General features: G+C 39.4%; 1 protein-coding gene across 4 annotated transcripts in view; it reads right to left on the minus strand.

The window, feature by feature from the left end:
* Positions 1 to 22,966, minus strand: part of LRRK1 (leucine rich repeat kinase 1) — a 124,346-nt gene that overhangs the window by 77,899 nt on the left and 23,481 nt on the right. For 2 of the 4 annotated variants that reach the window (XM_038532639.1, XM_038532638.1), the window contains exon 3: positions 4,026 to 4,189. In XM_038532639.1, the coding sequence (XP_038388567.1) occupies positions 4,026 to 4,189 (164 nt within the window). Of the gene's footprint in view, positions 1 to 4,025; positions 4,190 to 4,795; positions 5,084 to 6,305; positions 6,400 to 22,966 lie in introns of those variants that run through there. The other 2 variants (XM_038532641.1, XM_038532640.1) reach the window with 2 other exon arrangements.

The raw sequence follows: 22,966 nt of genomic DNA on the forward strand, positions 1-22,966 counted from the left end.
GTCTTTTTTAAAAACTATTTTATTTATTTATTCATGAGAGACACAGAGAGAGAAAGAGAGAGGCAGAGACACAGATTCCATGCAGGCTCCATGCAGGGAGCCCAATGTGGGACTCGATTTCGGGACTCTAGGATCATGCCCTGGGCTGAAGGCAGGCGCTAAACTGCTGAGCCACCCTGGCATCCATCATCATGGTCTTAATTTGCATTTTCCTACTGGCTAAAGATGTTGAACAATCAGTAAATCTTTTCATGCACTTACTGGCCATTTGTACTCCTCAACAAAATGTTTCCTCATCTGTTTCGCACATTATTTAATTGGACTGTTTGCTTCTTAATGTTGAGTGTTGGGAGATTTTTATGTACGAACGAGATATGAGCTCTTTGTCAGATAGATGATTTACAAATATTTTCTCCAAATCTGTAGCTTGTCTCTTCACTCTCTTATACATATTCTCAAAGCAAAAGTTTTTAATTTTTAAAAAAGATTTTATGCTACTTGGGAGATAAAGTGTAAGCACAAGCAGGGGGAAAAGGGAGAAGCAGGCTTCCCGCTGAGTCGGGAACCCAATGTGGGGCTTGATCCCAGGACCCCAGGAACATGACCTGAGCCAAAGGCAGATGCTTAACTGACTGACCACCCAGATGCCCCCAAAAGTTTTTAATTTTGAGGAGGTCCAATTTATCAATTATTTTTCTTTTATGGATAATTTCTTTTATGCATTTTCTTTTTCTTTTTTTATTAGAGAGAATGGGAGCACGAGCGAGAGAGAAGCAGAGAGAGAGAGAGAATCTCAAGCAGACTCTGCATTGAGCGTGGTGCCCGACATGAGACTCGATCCCATGACCCTGAGACCATGACCTGAGTGGAAGGTAGATGCTTAACCGACTGAATCACCCAGGTGTCCCTCAAAATGGAATTTTTTAAATGTCTCAGAAACCACAGGAGGGCAGGGGAAAAAATCAGAAAAATGAAAAAGCAATCAGAAAACAAAACAAAAAAATTAGATAGCAGACTTTAGCTTTAGTATATAAATAACTATATCAGCATAAATGGCTCAAATACATAATGAGATTGCAGAGTAGATTTTAAAAACATGAGATTCTATATGCTGCTTATGAGAAACTCACTTCAGAAGGGTATATGTAGATTGGAAATAAATGGACAGAATAAAAAGCCCCAGCTCCAAACACAATCACATTATTCAACACACACCTTTTGGGGGAACACCAATAGTCAGTCCATAGCATTCTATTAATATGGAGGATTGTATGATTGATTATTGAGTACTGAACCAGTCTTGTATCTCTAGAATAAATTTCACTCAGTCATGGTATATAACTCTTTCCATATATTGCTGAAATACATTTGTAATATGTTAAGCTTTTTGAATCTATATTCATGATAGACATTGGTCTATACTTTCCTTTTTTGTACTGTTTTTGTCTGGTTTGGGTATCAGGTATATTGATTGGACTTACAAAATGTTGGAAAGTATCTGTAGAGTTGGTATTAATTCGTTAAACATTTGGCAGAATTCTCCCATGAAACCAGATGAGTCTGTAGATTTCTTTTTAGGAGGTTTTAAATTTCCTTATTAGTTAAAGGGTTCTTAAAATTGGGTATTTTATATTGAATGAGTTGTAGTTCCTGTTTTTCCAGGATTGGTCCATTTTATCTAAGTTGTCAAATTTATGTGTGTAAAGTTGTTCATATTGTTCCCTTACAATCTATTTGGAGGGTATGGGCTGATATTCCCTGTTTCTTTCCTGATATTAGTGATTTTTCTCTTTTATCTGTTAGTTTTGCTAGAGGTTTGTCAATTTTGTTAATCTTTTCCAAAAAAAAAATGCCTTTTAGTTCACTGATTTTCTCTATTGTTTCTCTGTTTAAATTGCATGGATTTTCTACTCGTTAGCATTTCCTTTTTCCCACTTGCTTTGGATTTATTTTGTACTTCTGGTAGTTCCTTTAGGTGGATGCTTGGATTTGAGATTTTCTTCTTTTTAAATGTAAGTATTTAGTGCTATAAATTTTCCTCTCAGCACTGGTTTAGCTGCATCCCAGAAATTTTGAAATGTTATATTTTCATTTTCATTCAGTTAACTGCATTTTAAAAATTTCTCTTGAGACTTTCTCTTTGATTCTTGGATTATTTAAAAGTTTGTGGTTAGTTTCCAGGTGCTTGGAGATTTTCCTATTATCTTTTTGTTATAAATTTCCAATTTGATCCTACTGAAGTTGGAGAATATATTCTGTCTGATTTTAATTCTTTTAAATGTGCTGAGGTTTATCTTATGGCCTAGGGTATGCAGTCTTTTTTGAGATATGTTTTGTGGACACTCGAAAAGAATGTGCATTCTGCTGTTGCTGTGTGGAATGTTTTATAAATGTCAGTTTGACTCTGTTGATGGATGGTGTTGTTAAGTTCTATATCCTTGCTGCTTTTCTGCCCAGTTACTCTATCACTTGTTGAGAGAGGGTATCAAACTCTCTACCTATGATTGTGGATTTATCTAGTTCTCTTTTCTGTTATATCAGTTTTGTAAAACATATTTTGTAGCTCTGTTGTTTGGTGCATGCACATTTAGGATTGCTATGTCTTCTTGGTGGACTGATCCCTTCATCATTGTGAAATATCCTCCCTGTCCATGGTAATTCCCTTTACTCTGAAGTTTCATTTCATCTGATATTTAGCCACTCCTTCTTTCTTTTGATTAATGTTTGCATGGTATATCTTTTTCTGTCCGTTTACTTTCAATCTACATATACCCTACTGAAGTGAGTTTCATAAGCAGCATATAGAATCTCATGTTTTTAAAATCTACTCTGCAATCTCATCATGTATTTGAGCCATTTATGCTGATATAGTTATTTATATACTAAGGCTAAAGCCTGCTAATTTTTTTGTTTTGTTTTCTGTTTGCTTTTTCATTTCTTTGATATTTTTTCCCTGCTCTCCTGTGGTTTCTGAGACATTTAAAAAATTCCATTTTGAGGGACGCCTGGGTGATTCAGTCAGTTAAGCATCTGCCTTCCACTCAGGTCATGATCCCAGGGTACTGGGATTGAGTACACATCAGGCTCCCTGCTCAGCGGGGACCCTCCTTTTTTAAAAAAAGATTTTATTTATTTATTCATGAGAGACACACAGAGAGAGGAGCAGAGACACAGGCAGTGAGGGATGCAGGCCTCCTGCAGGGAGCCGGATGCGGAACTTGATCCCAGAACTGCGGGATCACCCCCAGAGCCAAAGGTGTCAACTGCTGAGCCATCTAGGTGTCCCTAATAAATAAAATCCTAAAAACAGAACAGAAATTCCATTTTGATTGGTCAATAGTGTTTTTGAGTGTATCCCTTTGCATTGTTTTTAAAGTGGTTGCTCTAGGTATTACATACATAGCTTAACGACGTCTACTGGGTTCAATGCTTTATCAATTAAAATGAAGTGTAAAAATATTTCTTCCTTTGCAGCACATACAGAATTTATAATCATATGGAAAGTGCTTAATATAATCTTATGTAAGAAAACAGCATGCAAAACTATATATACAATGTGACTATATCTATATTAGAAACAACGACATATGCACAGATCAGCAGAGAGAAAATATAATGAAATTGTCAAGTGGGACTGTTTGGATGCATTAGAAATATGGTTATTTTCTTGTTCTTTTCCTCTCTACTTTTACATATTTCTAAATTTTCTTTTTTGAGCATGTGCTATTTTTATCATGGAAGAGAAATGTAAAAGAATATGGTAAGTTCAACCTTCAGATCGGCCTTTTGTTGTTCACATTTCAATTACTCTTCCCCTGTCTTCTGGGAAGGTGAAAGGGTTTGCATAGAGATGGTGGCAGTTTAAGAAGTTGGCTTGAAAGGATTGGCACCCATCAGTTTACGTGTGAAAAAGGGGGGAAAAATCCCCATTTTTGATTATGATGATAAGAAGGAAATAATCTGAGTGATAGCCTTCATCCAAGCCAGGTCCCCACTCTGGCTGGAGGAGCCAGCATTGACCCTACCTTCTCCAGCTGGGACGTGCTCTCATCACAAGCCTCTCTGAGCAGGTGCCGGGCCCTGCTGGGGTCTCCTTGCTTGTATGCAGCATGAATGCCTTCTGTCCCAGGGCATTGTGTTGTGGGGTCACTGCCTGGTGTGGACGGTTTGCTGCCCATGTCCTCGGCACCTGAGAATACAGAAGAGCACACACAATGTCACTATTACTTGCCAGTGCTGCTCACGGGAATCACTGGAGAGGAGGGCAGGATGCGCTTCTATGAGGCTTTAGGAAGAGAAAGGGGTTGCCCTGAAATAATGCCAGTGTCATCAAGGACATCAGACCCTGGGACCTGCAGCCCTGAGGGAGGGACTTCCTGTGTGGGGCTGGTGCTAAGCCAGACTGTGCTGCTGTGGAGTACATCCAAGACACCTAGGGCAGCTTCCTTGCTGGTAACAGACAGGCTGATCTCACCGACAGCAACAGAAAAGCAAGGGCTTGGTGGGAGAGCTGGTAGTCCAGCCAAAGTGTCTCCCTGCTGTTTCCTTCATGGGGATATAGTATCTAGAGGTGGAAGAAAGAAAGGTCTAATACTAGATAGATTTGGAAATCTATACATTCTTTGCCTTGAAAACTCCACTAAGAGCATAGGATTTAGAATCAGCAGCCCTCATCCATACTTGCCCTCACACAAATATGCCACATTATGATCTTGGCAATCTCTTGGAACTCTGGGCCTTGGGATGCCCCTGGACCACTGGAGTGACTGGCTCAGGGTATCCTCTTAGGGGATACCTCCTGGACACTGGCTTTACTGGGTGGAAGATGGTCCAGGCTGTTCCAGGACAACCGAGCACAGTTCCAAGTGCTGCTTAGGAGGAGTGCTTAGCTTTGCAGGAGGCCACGATGCTGCAGTGCTGGGGCATCCACTGAGCAGTTGTGATAGGTCAAGCACCAGACAGGGTGCTGAAGATGTAGAAGTAAAGGGAGTCAGCTTCCACCCTCATTGAGCTCTCCCCTTAGAACAGGTGTTTTGTGGACTCCAACAGCTGATGGACAGGCTTCAGAGGTTGCCTGAACATCCTAGATTGAACATAAAACAATGTGAGCATGTACACACACACATTTTCTGAGGAGAAAATACAAGGCTTCTATCAGATTTCCAAGTGTGTAAATGAACCTAGCTAAAAGTTTTATCACTATAAATATTACTTAAAAGACTGCAATAAATGAAGAGTTATGTCCTGATCATTTTTGAGTGAAATAGGGAGAGATTCCTACCATTCTTGGCCAAGTCCACGGAGTCAGTAAAAGGCAAACCTGAACTGAAGTTTGGCCCCCCTGTTCTCAGGCTAGGGTGAACCCCCTCCATCTCTCCATTGCCTCTTTGAAGGAATGAATAAAAAAGAAGCTTCTCATGTGGAAATAATGCCAAGCATGGCTGGCTTCCAAATATTCTCATCACAGAAGTGAATCACCCTATAGTAGCTATCATTTGGGGAAAAAATTATTTCCAATAGCATAAAATGACATGCTTAGAAACAAATTTAACAAAAGATAGGAAGTCTCATATAAATAGAAAGACATCCCATGTTCATGGATTAGAAGAATCAATATTATTAACATGTCAATTCTTCCCTATTTTAACTATAGATTCAATAAAATCCCAGCCATAATTCTCTTAGGCTTTGGGGGGATAGAAATTAACAATCTGATCTTTAAATCTATATGGAAATTCAAAGGATTTTATTTATTTTTTTAAAAACTTTTATTTATTTATGATAGGCACACAGTGAGAGAGAGAGAGGCAGAGACACAGGCAGAGGGAGAAGCAGGCTCCATGCACCGGGAGCCTGACGTGGGATTCGATCCCGGATATCCAGGACCGCGCCCTGGGCCAAAGGCAGGCGCCAAACCGCTGCGCCACCCAGGGATCCCAAAATTCAAAGGATTTTAAACATCCAAAGTAATCTTGAAAAAGAAGAGAACTGGAAGATGTACACCACCTGATGTCAAGACTTACTATGAAGCTAAAGTAATCAGGGGCACCTGAGTGGCTCAGTCAGTTAAGTGTCCAACTCTTGATTTCAGCTAAGGTCATGATCTCAGGGTAGTAGGATAGAGACTCATGTCAGGTTCTATGCTGGGCATGGAGTCTGCTTGGGATTCTCTCCCTCTACCCCTCCACCCCCTGCTTGCATGCTCTCTCTTAAAAAAAAAAAAGCTACAGTAATTGAGACATTGGGGTACTAGTATAGACAAATATGTCCATGGAACAGCATATAGAGTTGAGAAATACACTCACACTTGTACATCCAACTGGTTTCTGACAAGAGTGCCGAGGCAATACAATGAGGAAAGCAGTCTTTTCAATGAATAGTGCTGGAATGACTTGACATCTACAATGAATAAAAGGAAACACAGACTCCTACATCTTGCCACACACAAGCATTAAACTGAGATGGATCATAACCTAAAATAAAGATTGAAATTATGGAACTTATAGAAAAAAAAACCAAGAGAAAATCTTTATACCTTGAGAGTTAAGCAAAAGTTTCTTAGATGGGACACAGCAATAACCATGAAAGGAAAAATTGCTATATTAGACTTCAGCAAAATTTAAAATTTCTGTTCATCAAAGGATTGATCTACCATTTTTAAAAAGATTTTATTTATTTATTCATGAAGGGCACAGAGAGAGAGAGGCACAGAGAGAAGCAGGCTCCAGGCAGGAAGCCTGATGCGGGACTCAATCCCAGGTCTCCAGGATCACGCCCTGGGCTGAAGGCAGGCGCTTAACTGCTGAGCCACCCAGGCGTCCCTACCATTTTTTTTAAAGATCTTATTTATTTATTCATGAGAGAGAGAGAGAGAGAGAGAGAGAGAGGCAGAGACACAGGCAGAGGGAAAGCAGGCTTCATGCAGGGAGCCCGACGTGGGACTCGATCCCGGGTCTCCAGGATCATGCCCTGGGCTGAAGGCGGTGCTAAACCGCTGAGCCACCTGGGCTGCCCTGATCTACCTTCCAAAAATGAATAAACAATACTGGAAGAAAATACTTACAAAACATAAATCTAAAAACAAAAGAGAGAGAATGGTATCCAAAATACAAAAAGCCTCCTATAACTCAGTGATATAGGACAACCCAATTAAAAATGGGCAACGATTGGAACAGCAGAAGATATTAAAAATGCTTAATATCATTAGTCATCAGGGAGATGCAAATTAAAATCAGAAGGAGACACCACTACACTCTCACCAGAATTACTAAAATTTAAAAAGACTTACAGGACTTGGTGAGGTTATGGAGCAACCAGAACACTCTTACCTTATCGGCTGGAGTATAAAATGGTATAACCACTTGGAAACAGGTCTGGTGGTTTCTTACAAAACTGAACATACAGCTATCCTATGATCCAGCAAGTCTATTCTCAGATATTTACCCAAAAGAAATAGGTCTAAAAAAACTTGTCTAAGAATGTTCATAGTTTCAGTCATAGTATTTCCAAACTGTACATAGCACGAGTGTCCATCAACAGAAGAACAGATAAACAACTACTGTGGTTTAATAACTACTCAGCAATAAAAAAAAAGAATGAACTACTGATCCATGAAATGAGTGACAGGAAAGCTCAAAACATAATGCTAAGTGAAAGAATGATTGCACACAATGATTCCATTTATATGCTGTTCTAATCGATGGAAGGAAAAAAATCAGAGTAGTGCTTCCTGGAGGCAGGGACAGGTATGAAGTTTGCCAGGGAAGGCACGGGGAAACTGATTTTTTTTCATCACATTGGTGTTATTTGTCAAAACTTGTCAGTCTGGTGAAGATTTGTGCATTTTGCTCTAAATGGATTCTACCCCCAAGTGCTATAAACAATATTGAACTCTAGTCAATAATACAAATGCTATAGATTTTGAGGGTGAAGTGTACAGATACATGCAACTTTCTTTGGGATACACTAAAAATATTGGATTGATGGATGAATAGAGGGATGGACACATCGGTAGAATGTGAGAGAGCAATTATAGAAAATGTTAATTGTAGACTTCAGGTAGTGGATAATGGATGTACATGGTTCAATTCTTTCAACTTCATGTTTAAAATTTTTCATAACAAAATGTAGACAGAAGTGAATGAAAATATCATGCCCTCAATTCAGGGCCCACCATATGGCATACTGAATGAGCTCCACCATCAGGGCAGAAAAATCCTGCTCTGTAGAAAGGCAAGGACAATCTGCTTATAGCAATGGCCCTTGAAACCGTTCAGGCCCTTTACCGTTCATTCTAAGCCATAACTTTCACTGTTTCAAAGGCAACCATTCTGAAAATCCGTGTAAGTGGATAAAGCATCACACACAATCCACATCTTTTTCAAAACACCAATGCAAGATTGCTGTGTCTGCATAGATCAATGGAACAGAATAGAGAATCCAGAAGTGGACCCTGAACTTTATGGTGAACTAATATTTGACAAAGGAGGAAAGACTATCCACTGGAAGAAAGACAGTCTCTTCAATAAATGGTGCTGGGAAGATTGGGCATCCACATGCAGAAGAATGAAACTAAACCACTCTCTTGCACCATACACAAAGATAAACTCAAAATGGATGAAAGATCTAAATGTGAGACAAGAGTCCATCAAAATCCTAGAGGAGAACACAGGCAACACCCTTTTTGAACTTGGCCAGAGTAACTTCTTGCAAGATACATCCACGAAGGCAAAAGAAACAAAAGCAAAAATGAACTATTGGGACTTCATCAAGATAAGAAGCTTTTGCACAGCAAAGGATACAGTCAACAAAACTCAAAGACAATCTACAGAATGGGAGAAGATATTTGCAAATGACATATCAGATAAAGGGCTAGTTTCCAAGATCTATAAAGAACTTATTGAACTAAACAGCAAAGAAACAAACAATCCAATCATGAAATGGGCAAAAGACATGAACAGAAATTTCAGAGAGGAAGACATAGACATGGCCCACAAGCACATGAGAAAATGCTCCGCATCACTTGCCATCAGGGAAATACAAATCAAAACCACAGTGAGATACCACCTCACACCAGTGAGAATGGGGAAAATTAACAAGGCAGGAAACCACAAATGTTGGAGAGGATGTGGAGAAAGGGGAACCCTCTTGCACTGTTGGTGGGAATGTGAACTGGTGCAGCCACTCTGGAAAACTGTGTGGAGGTTCCTCAAAGAGTTAAAAATAGATCTGCCCTACGACCCAGCAATTGCACTGCTGGGGATTTACCCCAAAGATACAGATGCAATGAAATGCTGGGACACCTGCACCCTGATGTTTATAGCAGCAATGTCCACAATAGCCAAACTGTGGAAGGAGCCTCGGTGTCCATCGAAAGATGAATGGATAAAGAAGATGCAGTTTATGTATACAATGGAATATTACTCAGCCATTAGAAACGACAAATACCCACCATTTGCTTCGATGTGGATGGAACTGGAGGGTATTATGCTGAGTGAAATAAGTCAATCGGAGAAGGACAAACATTATATGGTCTCATTCATTTGGGGAGTATAAAAATTAGTGAAAGGGAATAAAGGGGAAAGGAGAAAAAATAAGTGGGAAATATCAGAAAGGGAGACAGAACATGAGAGATTCCTAACTCTCATGGAAGGGGAGGAAGGGGAGGAGGGCGGGGGGCGGGGGTGACTGGGTGATGGGCACTGAGGTGGGCACTTGACGGGATGAGCACTGGGTGTTATTCTATATGTTGGCAAATTGAACACCAATAAAAAATAAATTTATAAAAAAAAGAAAAATGAACAATACCAGGTCATAAACACTACTTTTGTGTTTTGGTTTATTCCAATAAACAAAAAAGTAAGCTGAGTCTGAAAAAAAAAAAGATTGTTGTGTCTGAGTGGAGATTATTGGGGTATTTTTTGGCTGTGTATTTTTGCAAAGAGGAATCAGAAAATGGCTTAGTGTGTGAGTCATTGCATTTGTTAGCAAGGCAGCTTCACTCCCATCACACACTAACAGTCTTATTAATTATTTACCATCAGAGACCCTGGGACAGCAGAGGAGAGCTGGCTGGAAGGAGAGAGGCATTGGCAGGTTGTGAGAAAGAGGTAGAATTGATGGCAGCATCATCCATCAGAAGGGGCACTTAATTATGTTGTTGCTCATCTTTCAAAATTAAACAAATATTTCCCTTATCTCCGTAAAATACAGGCGTGTGTGTGTGTGTATGTGCACGTGTGCATGTGAGTGCCTCTGTGTACACGCAAGTAGGAAGTAACCTCTTCTGTTCACTGTAGGAATGTAGATAAAAATAGTCCATCTTCCAATCAGTTAAGCGACACCAAGAAGGCAGAAGCTAGGGTATAAGGTGTATGTCAAATTACAAGGTGGATTTTACTTTCACTTGATTTTTAAATAATGAAGCATATGTGCAGCTAATTATGTAATCTGAGCCCAGACTCTATTCTATTTATGTATTTTTCAATATTGTGGTGTTTTCAGTTTTCTATCTGATTCCTTTAGGTTGCATGGACAACGCATGTCCACTGTCACTGATGCTGAGAGCTGGGGGTTCTGGTGCAATTGAATTATTGGGAGGACATTATTGGGAAAACATCCGCGAAGCCTCATGCATTTAATTTAATCTGCCACTTTCTTTTAATTTCCTGAAATTATAAAGAGAAGGGTTAACACATATTTACATTGAAAGAAAAAAGACCACAATGCTAATAATAGTATTATATTATTATAATACTATATGTAATATATATTAATAATATATTATATTGAGTATTAATGCTCAATAATAGTATTGAGGATGGGCTAGGGTAGAATTAATGATGGAATTAGAAAAAGATTCTTCTTTATTTCCCAAGTTCCCCATAATGGAATTAAATGACTGTTTTATTTTACATTTTAAAGAGATTACACATATAATAAAAGAATTACATATGTAATTCTCATTGAAAAAAAAAGATTACAGAAATATATCATGTGAAAAAGCAGAAGTCTCTCCTCCCACCATCAGACACATTTCTTAGAGGTAAATATTTACTTTTATAGTACTTTGCCCCAAATACCAGTTTTGTAATTGACAATTGTTAACCTCTGATTTAAACTTAAAGCAGAGGAATGTACTGACTCCATTTGAGATTATTCAGTTATTGTGCCCATTAATAAACCACTGTCCATATTACATTTTTGTGTGCAATAAAATATGACAGTTCTAAATATTTTCCTCATACGGCTATAAAACTCTTTTTAAAATATAAGTACTCAAAATGTATTCTATTTCAATAAAATATTAATGTATCAAATAAGCAATGAGAACCAGTAGGAAAACAATCATAGAACATTAGGATGACTCAGCTTCAAATTAAAAAAAATTTCCTTTTAGTTAGCTACTTAGCTTAGTTAGCTTAGTTAGTTCTCTATGACAATGTCATTACTTTCTTATATAGCAATGAAAAGTCCATATATTTATATGGACATATATACACACACTACCAATAGGCATCTCACTTACTTTTAATGCAAAATTAATATGCTTAATGAAGTAAGTTACCAAGTAAAGGAGGAGAAGCAAAAAACAAGAGAGTGATTTTTTTCTTTTTTGGTGGTGATACTTGTTTGATTTTAGGAGTCAGTTAATTAGGAGCTAGTGAGAGGAGACTGCAAATACAGTGGATGGCGAGGGTTATGGATTGAGTCCATGTAGAATTCTTAGGAATACAAGAAGCATCTATTGTAAGCTGGGAAGTGACAAGTGGACAGCATATTTCTGGTGGTGACAAATTTCATTATCTACATAGCCTGGTATTTATATATGCTGGACGTGGACACTAATTAAAGTTCATTACGTGAGGAAGTATTTGGTTAAAACAATATTTAAAAGCCTGTGGAATGAGAACACTATTTAGTTCTTGAAAATCACTTTCAATTTAATATTCTATTTATAAAGAAATACTTTCAGTGACCCTGTGTGCTCTACATATTTAGCCATTTCTTCCAGAAATGGAAGAAAATGTTAGTTGCCAATAACTTGGTATCTAAATATTTCTGTAATTTGGGTTCTAGAAATACAGAGTATTCTGATTACAGGAAAACTAATGGAAATTATTTTTTTTATTTGGGGGGAACAGTAAAATAGAATTCCATGAATATTATAGTGATGTCTACTGTAAAAGCCATGTCCCTTACAGGAACAGTTCCTGTGGACGTACCCACTTAAAGAGAGTCCTTTGTCTGTTTGGAGTCTGTTCTGTCCTTACATCCTTTGTGTTGCTGTTGTTCTTTCCTTATATCCTAAGGAGAGTCTTACCATTTCTTGCAGAATGATATTTGTTAAGTTATCCTCCTGACCCAAAAATCAGAATATAATTCTCTTTTTACTGTTTTTTTTTCCTTGCAAATCTAGGATAATGGAGAGGTAATATGAGAGTGACTTTAATTCTGTTAGCCTCATATATATGTGTGTGTGTGTGTGTGTGTGTGTGTGTGTGCATGTGTATATAACTAAAATAGAGTTATGTCAATATTATATGTTATATGTCATTATGTTATAATTATATGTTACATATTATAGATCTATATGTAATATATATATTTAATTCTCTCTTCTCCACCAAAGAAACATGTATGATAGAAAGAGAATGCTGTCAATTCAAAATCTGTTGCATCCTCTGTATATCCTAGAAGAGACACTAACATTTTACTTGCACATTCATGAACGTTTTTTATTACATTCATCTCTATCAATAGAGTAGCAGAAAGTAAAAACATATCTACTAACCCACAACCAAGCAAACAAAGGTAAACTTTAGGATGCTACTGACCTGGTCATAATTGCTTAAGGACCTTGCTGTGCATTCTCCACCAAGTCCCCGAGCGGCCAGAGCATAGGAGCAGGGGCTTTCCCTCCCCAGAGGTGACACCCTCCTGGCCCTGCAGGGGCTCACCTGCTATAGCCCCAGATTTTCCAGCCATCAGCTGGAAGGATGCTTCTTTCTTTGCAGCTATCACTCTGGGATTTTAGCCTCAGCAAGCAGTTTTCATCTCTGGGTCGAATTACGGTGAAATCCAACCCTTTATTTGTTCGGGGAAGATGCAGAGCTTGGGGGGTGTGGAGGGCAACATGTCCCTCCGGGGTGACCCCGGGTGATAATTCCTCTCCAGCTCCAGATGGCTGGTGCTCAGCCCCATCACAGTGGGCCACTTGGATCAACCAGCATCGGAAAAGAAAGCGCAGGGAACGGTGGCATCCTGACTCATGGCTCATGCAGAACAGCACTCTGGCAATGGAGGCTGAGTGTTTCTCTTACCTCGGAGCCTCACAGCACAGATGCACAACTTCTCTGTGGATGTTCTCACCAAATGGCTTTTTGTTAATAAAAGGGGGATGTGCAGTTATATATACAGACAGCTCACACAAGGGAAAAATCACAAGTAAAAGTGCTATTTTCTTTAGAAATAACAAATACAATTAATCATAAAATGCCATGTTATGCCCACCTGGCCAGAGCGTGGTGACATTTGTCATTGTTGGGGGAGGACTGGCAAATTGCATGGCTGTTTCAGAAAGCAATAGAACAATGTTATATAACAAGATCTTATTCTCCTAGAGTTTATCTGAATAAATAATGGAGAGAAAGATCCACTCCTAAGTTAAGTCACTGCTCTGCAGAGTAACCTACGACATCGGAGGGAAGAACCTGCTAACAAGGTAAATGGCCAATATCAGGGAATCAGGGAATCAGGGAATGGCTTTTAGCAAAGACAATGTCTAGGTGCCAAGTACTGATTTTTGTCATTTAATCTAATGTTCACAGCAATGCTATGAGTAGGTGTCATTGGTGTCATTTTACATATGGGGGAGGCCAGGATGCAGACACCATTCACAGTGATAGAGCTGGCTGGTAGCTGGGCAAAAGTGGAAGCAGGTCTTTTTGACCCCAGAGCTAAGAATTTCCACTACTCTGCTTTCCAATTTAATACTTGTTATGAATTGCATATTTGGGTACCCTCAAAATTACCGTGTTTTTAAAAAAAGATTTTATTTGTTTCTTCATGAGAGATACAGAAAGAGAGGCAGAGACACAGGCAGAGAAGCAGGCTCCCTGCGGGGAATCTCATGTGAGACTTGATCCCAGGACCCCGGGATCATGTCCTGAGCCAAAGGCAGATGCTCAACCACTGAGCCATCCAGGTGCCCCCAAAATTCATGTTTTAACCCTGATTCCCAGTATGATGGTATTAGGAGGCAGGGCCTTTGGGAGGTGACTGGGTCATGAAGATGGAGCCCCCCACAATGGGATTAGTGACCACACAGAAGAGACACAAGAGAGCTTACTTCGCTGCTCCCCGCCTAGTGAGGATCCAATGAGAGGATGGCTGTCTGCAAATCAGAAAGTGGGCCCTCATCATGAACAGTCTGCTGGCACCTTGACTTTGGACTTCTAGCCTCTAGAACTGTGTGAAATGAATGTTTAAGCCATCCAGACTGTGGCAATTTGTTACAGCAGCTAGAGCTGACTTTTAAAATAGTGCTTCAAGATCATTCAAAATAAGCGACTACCATGCAGCCATTAAAACAGATAATGAAGACTAATAATGAAAAATACTTATATAATATTAACCAAAAAGAGTAGGATATAGGGCATGGATTGAAACATCATGGGGAAATACCTAACACAGTAAATTAGTTGACACCCTTTGAAAATATGCAAAATAACAGAATTTACTCCGGGTTGGTAGATTATCTGAGATTAAAGTGCTTTGAAGAAAGGTTTCTAATGTGTATAATCTGCTATTTTTGTTTGTAAAAATTTAGTCTGTTCCTCTGGACAGAAAGTCTGAAGAACACACAAAATGACAGTAGCAATTGCCTTCAGCAGGTGCAATGAATGGAGATTTTTTTTTTTAATTTGGGTTTTCTTGTGTTTTCCAGTATTTTTTTTTCTTCACCAAGCTCTTGTTGACTTTGGAACAAAAAAATAAATTAAAAGATGAAATATATCTAGCCTAAGTTTGACCACTTTCACCCTGGCTCAACAAACTAGTTCTTTGACGGCCTTATCTAAACTGAAGGAATCAATTGTTGTAAAAACAAGTTGTTTCAGTTCTGGGAAGAGCCAGAGAACAAGAAAATCTCTTGGGATAATAATCTACAAGCACAACATAGATTTTAAAAGATAAAATAAAATGGTCTAGTAATAATAATAATAATAATTAGTATGCCAGTAATCGGTGCCATTTATTGAGTTCTAGCTAATGATGTAAGAAATGTCCTGCCTACTTCTGCCTTCCTGCCAAACCCATGCAATCCAGGGTTTCTCATCAACCCCCTCCACGAGGTGACCAGTGTTCTGAAGCATCAGAGAAGCTCTCTCTACTCAGTTCCCAACAGTGGAGCTGGGACCTGGAACCCCCACACCTGCCACCAAAGTCTTACCCCCACCCCCCAGGCTGTGTGCTTCCAACCAAACATGGCATGCATATCTGGAACACAATGTGCTTGGCAAACACATGGGAACTAAAAGGTGAGTTGATTCTGTCTCATTAGATCCAAAAACCAGAGAGAAAATGATGGAAGCCCACTCCTCCGTGAATTTTCTGGCATAGCAGCAAAGAAACACAGAAATACAGAACTACCACAACGAATCCTTTCCTACACTTCCTTCTTCTTCCAAGAATTCATTTCTTTATTTCTCATTCATTCTAGAAATACCATATACCCAGTATATGCTGAGCTAAGCCCTGGGGACACAGTTTGATGAAACAGAAGGAAGAGCTAGCGTGTGAGGCTATCTTCTTCCCAGATTTTAAACATCTACCACAGAAACCATGCTCAAGAGACTCGGGACAAACACCACTCTGGTAAAGAAAGAGGAACCATCCTTCTGAGGGGAAATAAAAAGCACAGAAGTAAGAGAGTTCCTTTATTTAATACTTCCATAATATAAAATGGCACAACCTGAAGACAGAAAAAGAAATCAGTCATGCCATGGGGAGGTGATCGTGTTTATAAACACTGGGGATTAAGCCACTCTTTCTCACACCAAACCTACTTCTAAGGAACTGATTTCCAAGGGAATAATTCTACCCATTTAAAAATTATGCAAAAAGAAAAAAGGCAGTATGAATGAAGGTGCTGATTGCAGTATGGTTTAGTAGAGCAAAGAATGGTGGTTATGCCAAGGATCTAATGCGTTATAAATGCTTATGGCATTGAGCACAGGGAGGGATATTGCAACATAGGCAAACTGACAGGAAGGAAACACTCCAAGATGGTAACATTGGTTTTTGTTAAGTGGTGGAATTTGAGGAGATTCTCAATTTTTTGCCCTACTTTCCAGTTACTTCTGTTACTGCTGTCATGGAAAAGTAGTTTTTAAAAATATACTTTTCAGGTTAGTAAAGTAGAACTTCTGGCTGAATCCAACTTCCTCTTAGCAAAGATGGGCACAAAGGAAGAAAATAGACCTAGAGGGAAATTAAACATGAGGCACCCGGATTTTTCCAGCGGCATCCCAAGAACCAATGGTGCTAAGACATGGTGGTGGAAATGCCATTCAACTCAGATGACAGGGTGGCCCTGGTGGCTCAGCGGTTTAGTGATGCCTTCAGCCTGGGGCGTGATCCTGGAGTCCCAGGATCGAGTCCCACGTCAGGCTCCCTGCAGGGAGCCTGTTTCTCCCTCTGCCTGTGTCTCTGCCTCTCTCTCTCTCTCTCTCTCTCTCTCTCTCATGAATGAATGAATGAATGAATGAATGAATAAATAAATAAATAAATAAATAAATAAATAAATAAATAAAATCTCTAAAAAAAAAACCTCGGATGACAAGGCTTGGGTTCAAGTCCTACCTTGGCTGCTTAATGGCTGCATGGTCTTAGCAAGGATTTATGTCTGAATCTTGTCACCTCTTGTAAAAATGACAACAAAAAGACACATTAAAACACCACTGCAAAATTCATGACCTAAAAAAGGGGACTGGCACAAAAATGGGGGTTATCTGCAGGAAGCCTAGCCTCTCCCTACTCCCTCCCTTCCCTACACTGAAGCCTCATTCCCACCATGGACCCCCGGCTCCCTCAGCCCTCACTCTGGTGTCTCTCCTACCTGGAAAGAGGCCCACTCCTTCACCATTTATCAAGGTTCTCCTCCTGCTTCCAGGCTCAGCATAGGTGCTACTCCCCATGGAAGACCTGGGGGAGGGGGGGCTCTCTATGGGCTCCCTTCTTCTTCTGCCTGACCAGGACCATCCTCTTGTGAGGTGTCTGTCCACCTCCTTTCTGTCCAGGAGAGCTGCAGCCTGGGTCCTCTTCCTCAGAGTCATGTGTGCCTAGCACTGTGCCATGTACACAGTAGGTGCTCATTAAGAGCTTCTCGAATTCAGTTTGTTGAACCTCCAGAGCTCTCTGCAGGTCAGTAAGTGATTTGCCTAGAATCTTGCTCATCTGCGGTATCATTCAGAATGGGCGTAGGGGCACAGATTTCTCCTGGTAAAAGAGAAGGATGTCTTCAGGTCCTTCTGGGTTTACTTTTCATGACCGATTTCCTTCCCGCCCCGGAACCTCGCCTCCACCCCACCTGCTCCAGTGTGGGCCGTTCAGCAAAGCAGTGGTAGGGTTCATGTCAGGTCAAAATTTATACTGTTTCAAGATAATACCCTGGGGCTTTCCAGTTCATGCAAGTATCCCAGGACTTAATCATACACACTGGGTGAAGGAGGCCCCAGAGCACAGAGAGCCACAGAATGAAGAATGGAATGACCAAGTCATCCTCCTTTTGCACCCAGCTGGGTGTGTCTACATCGCCCTCTTGTGCCTTCTGGAGGTAATGGCAGCACCTACCTTAGAAGGGTGATTGGAAGGTCAAATGGATGGAAGGATGCAAGTATGGAAAGTGCTAGACCACTACCTAACTAGTGGGCTCTGGACAAATGTTAGTTCTTATTACCATTATTTGAAATTAGGTTAAATGAGGTCGGTGTCTAAAACTTGTAAAGTCTGAGGTCCAATCTTATTCCTCAGGCATCTGAGATAACTGATGTGAATTCAAATGGACAAGTTGGTGGTTTCCTGTATCTTATCTACTGAGCTCTGGGTCAGGTGTAAGTGGGGGCCAAACAGAGGAAGAAAAGGGCTTTCCTCTAGCACCCTTGCTGAGTCTGTGGGGGAGTAGAGGTATGGATACACCCAAACGCACCCCAATAACTCCATGGTGGTATATGCCAGTGGACACAGCCAGGCCCCTGCATGCTGTCTAGCACACAGCTGGAGCTTAATAGATATGAGTTATGAATGCTACTGGCCAAAATAAGGAGACCATTGTTTACTCTGACAGTGACCCTATCTAAAAATGCTGCTGAATGAGATCAGCCAAGTTCAGACCAGTGGTTTTAGAGTTCATTTGGTTAATAGCTCTTCTTTCAAACTTGTCATAGTCCATTAGGGCTGCTTTAACAAAATACCACACATTGGATGACTTGTAAACAACAGAAGCTTGCTTCTCATCATTTTGGAGGCTGGAAGTCTGAGATCAGGGTGCCAGCATGGTTGGTGAGAACCCTCTCCTGGGTGGCTCTCATTACATCCTCACATGGCTGAAGGGGCTAGGGAGCTCTGTGGGGTCTCTTCTGTGAGAACACTAATCCTATCATCCTTGTGACTCACTCAAGGCCCAGAGGACCCACCTCCTAATACCATCATCTTGGGTGTGAAGGTTTCAACATACACATTTTGTTGGGACACCAATGTGCAGGCCATGGCAATGACCTTACTTAAAAGCATGGGAAATGCCCAATAATATTCCCATGTAAGAGGTAACCTTATATTAATACAGTTTTTAATCCTGGAGGCAGCGCTCAGAGTTAACTGCTCAGTTAATCACTGTAAACTCCTTGATGGGAAATTATTGTGATAAAAAACAAAAACAAGGGGCCACCTGGGTGGGTCAGCGGTTGAGCATCTGCCTTTAGGGTCCTAGGTTCGGGTCCCACATCAGGCTCCTTGTGGGGCATCTGCTTCTCCTTCTGCCTATGTCTCTGCCTCTCTCTGTGTATCTCATGAATAAATAAATAAAATCTTTAAAACAAAAACTGGTTGTAATCAAAATCCTGACTAACAATTTGATACTTTCTCCAGGGAAAGGTGCTAGGATCCAATGCTAACTGTTCCCTCTCAGAGGAGAGAGTGGCCCAGGACAGGAGACTGGACACCCCCAGAACTGTTTATTATGCTAATAAACAGTATGGACAACTGGGGGCCACATGGGAGAGAGATGGTCAGATTCATTCCTCACTGAGAAACCAGGACACTTCCACATGCATCAGACACACGAATGTAAAAAATGAAACCACATAAGCAATAGAAGAAAACAAGTGAATTCCCTTTTAACCTAGGAGGGTGTAATCCTCTTAACTGTGACTCAAAACCTAGTAGCAATATGACTGATAAATCTGACCACATTTTGAAAATAACAGTGTTATCAAGTATAATTCACACATCATAAAATTCACCATTTTAGGGTGCACAATTCAATGGTTCTTTTCAAGATTTTATTTATTTATTTGAAAGAGAGAGAGAGCAGGGGGAAGGGCAGAGGCAGAGGGAAAAGCAGACTCCCTGCTGAGCAGGGAGCCCCATGCAGGGCTCCATCCCAAAACCCTGATGTCATGACCCGAGCCGAAGGCAAACGCTTAACTGACTGAGCCACCCAGGTGCCCCCACAACTCAATGATTTTTAGCTTATTTCCGGAAATGTGCAACGACCATCAGTCCTCTAGACTTAATAAAAACACTCTGATCACCCCAAAAGGGACCCTGTACCAATGAGTAGTCCCTCCCTCCTTGTCCCTCCTTCAGCTGCAGGCAATCACTAATTTCTGTCTCTGTAGCTTTGCCTATTCTGGACATTTCATATACATGGAATCATGCGAGATGTGGCTTCTTCCACGTTGCGTGTTTTCAAGGCTCATCCCTGCTGAAGCATGTGTCCGTACTTCTTCCTTGGTTACTGCCAAGTACTACTATTCCATTGAGTGGATATACTACAGTTGATTAGTTCCTCCATCGGTTGATGGACATTTGGATGTTTCTACTGTTTGCGTGTTGTGAATAATGCTGCTATGATCATTTATGCATAAGTTCTTCTGTGAACATGTTTTCAATTCTCTTGGCTCTTCATGTAGGAGTGGAATTGCTGGGCCAAATGGTAACTCCATGTTCAAAAATTTGAGAAACTGCCAAACCATGCTCCAAGGTGACTGTACCATTTTAAATTCCCTCCTACAATGTACGAGGGTTCTAATTCTTCAACCTCACCATCATTTGGTAAAGATTGTCCAATTTTTAAAAAAAATTTATCTATTCTAGTGGGTGTGAAGTGGTATCTCATTGTGGTTTGGATCTTTATTTCCCTGATGACTGATGATGTTGAGCATTTTTTTCAGGTGCTTATTGGACATTTTTATATCTTTTTTGATAGATGTCTATTCAGATCCTTTGCTTATTTATTTTGTCTTTTTCTTGTTGACTCATAAGTGGTCTTTATATAATCTGGATACAATCCCTTTATGAGATACATGATCTGAAAATATTTCCACCCATTCAGGGAGTTGTCTTTTCACTTTCTTGATGATGTCTGTCAAGTACAAAGATTTTTAATTTTGATGAAATCCAATTTATTTTTCCTTTTGTCACTTGTTTTTGGTGTCATATCACAGAAACCATAGCTTAATCCAAAATCATGAGATTTAATCTCATGTTTTCTTCTAAGGGTTTTATAATTCTAGCTCTTAATTTAGGTCTGTGATCTATTTTGAATTATTTTTTGTATATTGTGTTGGTAGGGATCCAACTTGGTTTTGTTTTTCCATCTGTATACTCCGTTGTCCCAGCACCATTTGTTGAAAAAATGATTATTTCCCCTCTGGATTGTATTAGTGCCCTAACCAAGTTCATCTGACCATGAATGCCATGGGTTTATTTCTGGACTATTCCACTGATCTATATGTGTCTATCCTTATGCCAATACTACACTGTCTTGGTTACTATAACTTTGTAGTGTATTTTGAAATCAGGTAGTGTGACTCCTCCAACTTTGTTCTTCTTTTTCAAGATCATTTTGACTATTCTGAATCTCTTGTGTTTCTACATGAATCTTGGGATCAGCTTGTCAATTTCTGTGACTATTTCAGATGGGATTCTTATAGGGACTGCATATGCAGACCAATTTTGGGAGTATTGCCATGTTAACATTGCTAAGTCTTCCAAACCACGAACACAGGATGTTTTTTCCATTTATTTAGGTTTTCTTTAACTTCTTTCCATCAAGTATTATAGTTTTCAGTGTATAAAATCTTGTACTTATTTTGTTACATTTATTCTCAATTGTTCTATTCTTTTTGGTGCTATTGTAAATAGTTTTCTTAATTTCATTTTCAAACTATTCATTGAAAATATATGCAACTATAATTGATTTTTACATTTTGATCCTGCATCTTAAAAATTTGTTGGACTGATTTATTAGTTCTAAGTTTTTGTAGATTCTCTAGGATGTTCTACAGAAAATATTATATCATCTACTAGTAGAGATAGTTCTACTTTTTCCTTTACAATCTGGATGCCTTCTATTTCTTTTTCTTGTTTCATTATGCTGGCTAGACACTTCAGTATAATGTTAATTGAATCTGTGACAGTGGACATCGTAGTTTTGCTCCTGATGTGACAGAAAAAAGCAATTCAGTGTTTTATAACTAAATATGATGTTAGTTGTGGATTTTTAATAGATTTCCCTTATCAGGTTGAGGAAGTTCCCTTCTATTACTGTTTCACTGAATTTTTCATCATCAAAGGGTGTTGGATATTGTCAATGTTTTTTCTGTGTTGAGATGATCATGTGGTATTTTTCCTCCTTTTTTCTGTTACTATGACATATTTTACTGATTGATGTTAAATCAAGCTTGCAATCCTTGGATAATTCCAGCTGGTCATGTTATATAATCCTTTTTATATATTACTGGATTTGATTTGCTAATATTGTGTTGGGTATTTGCATCTGTATTCATAAGAGATACTGGTCTGTAGTTTGCTTGTGGTATCTTTGGTTTTAGTTTTAGGGTAATCCTGGGCTCACAGGTTGAACTGGGGAGTGTTCCCTCCTCTCTTATATTTTGGAGGAGTTTGTGAGGTTAATGTTAATTCTTCAGATGTTTGGTAAAATTCACTAGTGAAGCTGTCTGAGCCTGGCTTTTCTTTTGGGGAGTTTCTGGATTACTAATTCAATGTAGCTACTTAGTATAATTCTGTTTGGATTTTCTATTCCTTCTTGAGCCAGTTTAGATAGTTGTGCCTTTCTAGGAATTTATCCACTTCACTTAGGTTATTGAATTTTTGGTGTACAATTGTGCATAGTATTCTACTATAATTCTTTTTATTTTTGTTCAGTTGGTAGTGATGTCCCCTTTTCTGTCCTGATCTTAGTAATTTCAGCCTTGTCTCTTATTTTTTTTTGGTCATTCTAAGTGAAAGTTTGACAACATTGTTGATTTTTTTAGAAACCATCTTTGAGTTCACTGATTTTCACTATTGTTTTTGTAGTCTATATTTCATTTATTTCTGCTCTAATCTTTGTTATTTCTTCTGTTTGCTTTGGGTTTAGTCTGTTCTTTTTTCTAGTTTCTTAAGGTGGAAGGTTAAGTTATTGATTTGAGATCTTTCTTTTTAAATATAGATGATCATAGCCAGAAATTTCCTTCTAAGCACTGCTTTAGCTGCATCCCCAAAGTTTTAGTATGTCGTGTTTTTATTTTTATTCACCTCAAAGTATGCTCTAATTTCTCTCGTGATTTCTTCTTTAATCTGGTTACTTAGGAGCACACCATTTCATTTTTACATATTTGTGAATTTCCCAAATTTCCTTCTGTTATTGATTTCTAATTTCATTCCATTGTAATCAGAGCTT

Source organism: Canis lupus, chromosome 3 (assembly GCF_011100685.1).
Source record: "Canis lupus familiaris isolate Mischka breed German Shepherd chromosome 3, alternate assembly UU_Cfam_GSD_1.0, whole genome shotgun sequence".
Taxonomy (NCBI): domain Eukaryota; kingdom Metazoa; phylum Chordata; class Mammalia; order Carnivora; family Canidae; genus Canis; species Canis lupus.